General features: G+C 41.2%; 1 protein-coding gene across 2 annotated transcripts in view; it reads left to right on the top strand.

The window, feature by feature from the left end:
- The window catches only part of LOC141760538 (glucosidase 2 subunit beta-like), a 138,577-nt gene that overhangs the window by 38,654 nt on the left and 92,913 nt on the right, over positions 1-7,010 (top strand). For both annotated transcript variants that reach the window (XM_074623413.1, XM_074623412.1), the window contains exon 9: positions 2,931-3,017. In XM_074623413.1, the coding sequence (XP_074479514.1) occupies positions 2,931-3,017 (87 nt within the window). The remainder of the gene's footprint in view (positions 1-2,930; positions 3,018-7,010) is intronic.

The following is a 7,010-nucleotide window of genomic DNA, read 5'->3' as shown; positions in this document are numbered from 1 at the left end:
TCTCTCTCTCTCTCTCTCTCTCTCTCTCTCTCTCTCTCTCTCTCTCTCTCTCTCTCTGTAAGGCAATATCTCTGCATACTGTTATATCAGCCCTCGTGTTAGTTCGACTAAATCAACTGTAAAGCTTATTTGTCGGAACTGTTGGTAAATTTCCACATTACAGGAGTCAAATCTCTCAGATATTGCAGTTTAGATAGAGTTTACAGACTAACTGTGCTGCTACATACAAGTGATAGATGCTTAATGTGCAATTTACCCACAACATTTATATAACATCTTTTAAAGTTGCAGCTCGGGTGAAGATCTGACAATTTTGAAGGGAGTTTTTACTTTCTTTTCTTTTAGCATTTTGGTCTCTAAACGGCACCTCGTTCCCTTGTTGTTACCCAGAGTTTGTTTTGTTTTTGTATTTTGATGAATTAACATGAACAAGGTCGATGCTCATTACAGTTGTACACCGTGGGAGAGGAAAAGGTTCACATTGGTTCCCCCAATCGTCCTTGTGTTTTTGAACTGTTGGCCAAGCAAGCAGAGATGATAATTTCAACTTAAAGTCTAATGCGTGAATTAACCGAGCAGAGTCTAGCCAACTATAGTACAGCGCCGATACTAAGGGATATCTTCATGATGACGCTTAATCCGTCTATTATTTTTTCAGTAAATTGTCATCACAAGTTATGAAACTCATGGTCACGTCTTCCAGTGTCTTTGTTTTGTACAACTAAGTCTAAAACTTAAGATTTTCAATTTTAAATAGTATAACAATGAGAAAAACGACAAATCTTTACAAATGAGAAGCTGGAACTAGAAAATATTGACATTTTAGCTTGTTAATGAGACCCATGGGATAGCCGGTAATCCCCACTGACCTTACTGTCTTTCAGAGGCTGTAGCTGAGTTTTAGAGCTAATGAAAGAAACTAAAACCTAAGGAATCCATTGGTACCAACCATGCCACGTTGGCTTGTCGGGAAGGAGGTTAAATAACGCTCCAAAGTTGGGCTAAATTTTGGTGAGAGAAAACTGGCATGTTCATATTCACAGGGGTCCCTTGACCTCTGACCTCAAAATATGTGAATGAAAATGGGTTCTACGGTACCCACAAGTCTCCTCTTTACAGACATGCCCACTTTATGATAATCACATGCAGTTTGGGGTAAAAATCATGCAGTTGTTTGCATGGAGTATAAATGTGTTATTTTCGCCTATTTTAAAAATGGTATTTGAATATTTCTGCATACTGGGGTCTCTAAACAGTCTTGGAATTGAGTAAAATTGGGTCTCACTGTAAAGCTGAAACTCTTGTGGATCCGATGAGCCCAACTGTATTCATGTGTGGTGATGTTAGTCCCTGTAGTAGCCATTTCATGGTAGTGAGACCATTTTTTTAAAAACTTGACCTCACTGTATAAAATGACCTGTGGTGACCTCTAGGGTAATCACAGCCTCATGAAACTTTACAGCCACAAACTAAAGACCTAGGGCATTCAGAGGATGGATAGTTCGATCCTAGGTAGATTGAAAATAAGGGGGTTTCTGAGCAGTTCTTCAGGTTGCCAGTTTTTATATGATGTTCACCACTTCTATGTGACGTCTACTGTTGACCTGCCATCTCTTCCTAAAGACCCCTGTCCCCCCCCTAAAAAAGACAAAAGTGTCTCATTGATTAGTTATCTGTTAATTGAGTAATGGATTTATCAACTAATTGCTCCAGTTTGCTACAGAATCTAACTATCTAACCAAACTTTTGCTTGTTTAACAAAGGTCGAGCTCAAGATGCAAAGAGCGTGTCACCGGTAACAAAAGATAAAGACCGAACGCTGCACAGCAAAGTGAACTTCAGCCGCATTTAGCTCATTCCCTCTCAGTGCACACAGCATATTTTGTATTGCGTTTCAAACAAACACCTTTCAATTTGGCTCCGGAGAGACCACCTAAGCACAATAGAAACTTTTTTCACCGCTTGCGTCCAAGGTGATTCACAGCACCTGCCTTCCAGTCCAAATGTCCAGATCCACAGTCGTGTTTATTAGCTTAGCTTAATTGTGCATAGTATCTAAAGGTCAGCGCCACGCTGTGATACATCGCTGCCAAAATGGCTTCCAGGGGACACTGTTTCAGATGAATAAACACTGAAAGCTGCACCACCTTCCACCCCTCCGTCCACATCCTTTACCTCCCAATGCGCAGCAGCGTCACATTCGGCTTTTTTTTTTTTCAGGCCTTGCACAAGGTCCTGTGACTGATGGGCATCCACTGGTACGCACCGCCTCACTGACTTCCATTTCAGCTGGCAAAAGGCAGCAGATTAATTCGCTTGTCAAATTTCCTCCCCTTCTATTTTTTTTTTTTTGCAGGAGTTTATTCAGATAGGAGGAACGATGTGTTTGTCCTCCAGTGAATTAAAACATGCAGTATATCTGTATAACTACAACCTACCCCGAGATTAATGGTATTTGACTTCTATAAGCAGTAAACTTCTTCCGTTTGGCAGTAAAAGCTGATTTAATGAGAGAGTGACTTGAATAGATAAGCAGATATGGCAGCGGGGATTATTGGGAGGTGAGCTGAATGGGGAGATGGATGATATGCAGTTCATTATCAGTTATATAATGCACTTTTTATAAGGCCATACCTGCGGGGCCAGCAGGCACTCTGCACTAGATTGCGAGCTTGTGTGCATTTTAAGATATGTGTCAGAAAATATACGTGCTTTTGAGGAGATGTGTACGCTTGTGATGCAGGTTGTGTATTAAACATTTACAAGAGAAGAGAAAGCCTTATATGTTGATTGCCTGTAAAGCTACGGAGGCTATATGTTTGATTTATATACTGCGTTTGAACATTGAATGTGTTTGTATGCTATTGGACTTCATCTGCTCAGTTAGAGTGTTAATTAAAAAGGGACTCTTATGTCTTACCCCCCCCGAGGCTTTGTTGGGAGGAGGCCATCAGATGGATCTCACCAAGTTTCAACACACACTCTGGGACATCCTGACAAAAGGAGACAGTGTCAAGGTAAGCAACATCATTCTTTATTCCTCCACCACCCACGTCTCTTTCGCTTTGTTTTTTCATTTCTTCAAACTGACTCAGAGTTTCCCACGCATCCTGAAAAAACCTGGAAAACAGTTGACCAATTTTCCAGTCATTGAAAACACGTGGAGAATGAGAACAAAAGGTAAAATGTCCTGGAAAAACCTTGTGGTGTCCTTTCTCCTATTATCTTTTTATCTGACAATGAACTATAGGCTATCTATCAGAGCTCCCCAACACAGATAACATTATCATCTGAAGTCATTTTCAGGATCATATTAACTTTCAAATGGTAGTTTATGGACGAGAGAGTATTTTGAATCGTCTGCTCTTGGTTAAGTCGTGGAAATGCTGTAAGCCACATCCCCAAGTCATGTCACATGGTAGTAAGCAGGTTTGATGACATAACATAACGTTGATTTCTTCTTAAATTGGTTAGAATGCTTGGTTCAGTCGCTAAAGTTTCTTGCTAGCTTGTTTTGCCTGCAAAGGTTTAAGGTTTGTGATTCAACTTTTGATGGGAGCAATGGTTTCAAATGTGTGTTAGGCATTGTTGAGAGAGAATGGTAGCCCAACTGTATGCGAGTCAAACACCGCATAAATGCTGGCTAATGTTACTTTTTTATTACTTTGCTAGCATTGTCTCTTCAAACACGATACTGTAGACATAAACATATGAGTGTATAGCACGATGACTGCCTTTCATACCAGCTAGATCATCACTGAAAATGTCCTGGAAAAGAGTGGGAACCCTGTGGCTACATTCGTTCACTCCTTCATTCGGAGCGGCTTGCTCTGTGATCGCCGATGGGTCCAACGCACATCACAGTGTGCCGCTAGCGCGTTCTGTGTGAAAGGCCCATTAAAGGTCAGAGTAAGCGCTCTACATATAGTGATCTAGATATAGAGTATAGTAGCGTGATCTTTTCTTGTAAAATGTCCAGTGTAATCAGTAAAATCTGTGTTCCCACAAGTTAATTTATCAGTCGGAAAATGTCCTCCCTCTGAAATCCCTAGTGGTGACGTCTTGTGGGTCTTGTTGATATTGGAACACACTTGGAACACCAATGTACATGGGTAAACGTTTGAGAAGACATTTATGTTTGTCTTTGCAGAAGCATAACTCCAGCTTGACACAGCTAATACCATAGTTTCCTCCAGTTTGTCTCTGTCCATTCCCTCAAAGGGTTGTCAGTGTCAGTTTGCAGTCGATAAAACGGTGTGAATTTGCAAAGGCCGCCAAAGTAACCGTGCAAATTTACTTTGCCTCTGTTAGTGAATCCAATGATTGCAGCAATTCTGTTAATGGCCAAACCCTTATCTATCATTGATCCCTTCTTTTATCCACCTGTAGCAGATTCAAATCGCCTCAAACCTTTCCCCTCTCTGTGTCATTTTGCTTTGATCCATCCATACCCAAAACCTTTCCAACTTCCCAACAATGGTTAGATAAATGTACATTGGAAAATAAAGCACCGGTATCTTCACTGGCTTTGTGCCATAATCTCCAGGAACAATGTAGAGACAATAGAGAACCTAGACGATAAGCACAAAATGAGGAAGAACGTGTATTCCTTTAAACGGAAATGTGCAAAAACTCGATTACTCCAGTTGTAAATGTAGCCACTGGTGATTTGACGCAGCAATGTTCTTCTCGTTACCACAGTGTGATTAGATTTATCTCTTCGTTCTATCCTACCTTGACAGCCACAACACAAATAACCTCATAATACCTTCCTTTCTCCAGTCTGTGCTAATTTAGAGTCCCTTAAGCTGCCGTCATATTTCATTCTGAGCACAGGTTTATAAACCGCATGTTTTTCACCCGACAGCCGAGGCCTAAAAGAAAATGTCCGCGCCTCTCTCCATCTCCTGAACTGAGGACGCGGAGAGCACGAGATACCATCCTTTCATTTCCGCTCCTCCAGATAAAAAGATGAGAGAGGGAGAGGACGAAAGTGAGGCCTATCGCTGGGCAGCAGTGATTGAGTCCCTTCGCTAAGCCACAGCGAGGATCTGCTCAAATAACCCACTCTGCCGATAAGAAGCTAGTCATTTCCATAGACAAAAAACATTGGGGTTCAGATTAGATTTCACCATCCGCCTGGCTTATCTTAGTGTTGCTCCATCATAGAATGTGAATTATAAGGCAAACTCCTGTCTCCCGCCTTTTCATGAAAACACCACTGAAATACATACACTTGAAATGGAATGATTTGATTTGCTCTATTATTGTTAGCTGGAGAAGCTCTGGTCTGAATTTTGATGCCCACATTAGAAATATCACCATAATAAAAGTAATCTTTTTGCTATTTTAGAATGATTACATTGAACTGGAGTAATACATGTTCTGTTACAGGTAGATGCTTTAATTGCTATAAAAGGTTGAACACTGTAATGCTCTCTTTTCTGACCTAGCCAAGGAAGTCTTAATAATAATAATAATACAGCAAATCATCCAAAATGCAGCGTCGCCCTTTAGAAGAGCCACACACGGTTAAATGATAATAAAAACAAGCAACAATTTTAAACCACACAGTATTAATACAACTAGAAAAGGCAAATGAGTCAAACATAAAGATCAGAAAATAAGTCTGCATAAAAAGGTTTCTTTCCTCTGAAACACCTTGAGTTCTTTATCGTATAGGCTTTGTCCTCTAAAAGTTGCCGCTATTGGGTTCATCCTCAACACGCATGCACAGTCGTAAAGATTTCTTTCGCGCCCTTCGCGCCCTGACAGCCATACCTGCGACATATAACAGTTGTGCTCCCATAGCCCAAATCTCTTAAGACAGGACAACCTATGCATTCTGTCTGTCTCGCCGTCCTGCCTTTCTATTAGAGAGGACGGATGCACAGCAACTTAAGAGACAAATCCGTCATTTACATCTAAAGTCTTAACAAACTCCTGTCGGTCGAGAATCATTTCTCTTGAGGGGTTCTTCCCTCCGCCTCATCAGATCGAGGCAGATGAATTGTCTCATTGACTCTGCCCAGTGCGTGCTTTGTCTCAGTATTCTGTATGCACGGCAAACATGAGACAGACAACAGCAGCTGTTCGTTCATTACAGAGGGCACTCGCAAGGCGTGGCTCTGTCAAAACAGCATTTATCTCACTGGCCGTGTGACGCCGTCACACAAGCCTACAGTGCAGCGGGAGTGGAGCCTTCGCAGGGCATTTGGGCGCACTCCACTAGAGCTTTATCCTCATCCATGGCCGTCCTCAGAAGACTCTCCGTGCCCTTTCATCCATTTCTATCTGCGAGATGTATCCGAGTCCTCCCTGACTCATTCAGTTTTAAATGTGGTAGACAGCAGATGAAGCGTTGCCTGAGCTGGTGCTTTTATACACGTATTAGAGGGCTATGCTTATACTCACAGAATCTGGAGTTACAATATGTAGCTAATAGAGGTGGGGGGAAAATCGATACAGCGTAGTATTATAATTTTTTGCATGGCAATATTGTATCAATGCACGGACGTCAAATATCAATCTTTTATTATATAAATTATTAACCTCTAAACAATCCGGCCACTATTCTATCTTTCAGCGGTTGTTGCTGGTCGTAAAGCTAGAGTGAATATACTGGTCTCATATGAAACTAGAAAACCTAAAGAATCGATTGGTACCAATCATGTTATGTTAGCTTGACGGGAAGAACACTAAATAACGCTGCAAAGTTGCGCTAAATTTTGGCGAGGAAAAACTGGCATGGTCATTTTCAAAGGGTCCTTGACCTCTGACCTCAAGATATGTGAATGAAAACTGTATCTTATTAGATAAAACAGATGTTGACAAAATGCATAAATTGCAGTTGAAAAAAGGTAAGAAATCGCAACATATACATATTCCAAAATGTTTAAAATCGCAATAAGATCTTATCGTGACTTAAGTATCGCGATAATATCGTATCGTGGGGCCTCTGGTGATTCCCACCCCTAGTAACTTGTGTTCTCTTTTCATTCAACCCAGTC

Source organism: Sebastes fasciatus, chromosome 22 (assembly GCF_043250625.1).
Source record: "Sebastes fasciatus isolate fSebFas1 chromosome 22, fSebFas1.pri, whole genome shotgun sequence".
Classification (NCBI taxonomy): Eukaryota; Metazoa; Chordata; class Actinopteri; order Perciformes; family Sebastidae; genus Sebastes; species Sebastes fasciatus.
The sequence above is the reverse complement of the archived record's forward strand: the minus strand, read 5'-3'. Positions and strand labels throughout refer to the sequence as shown.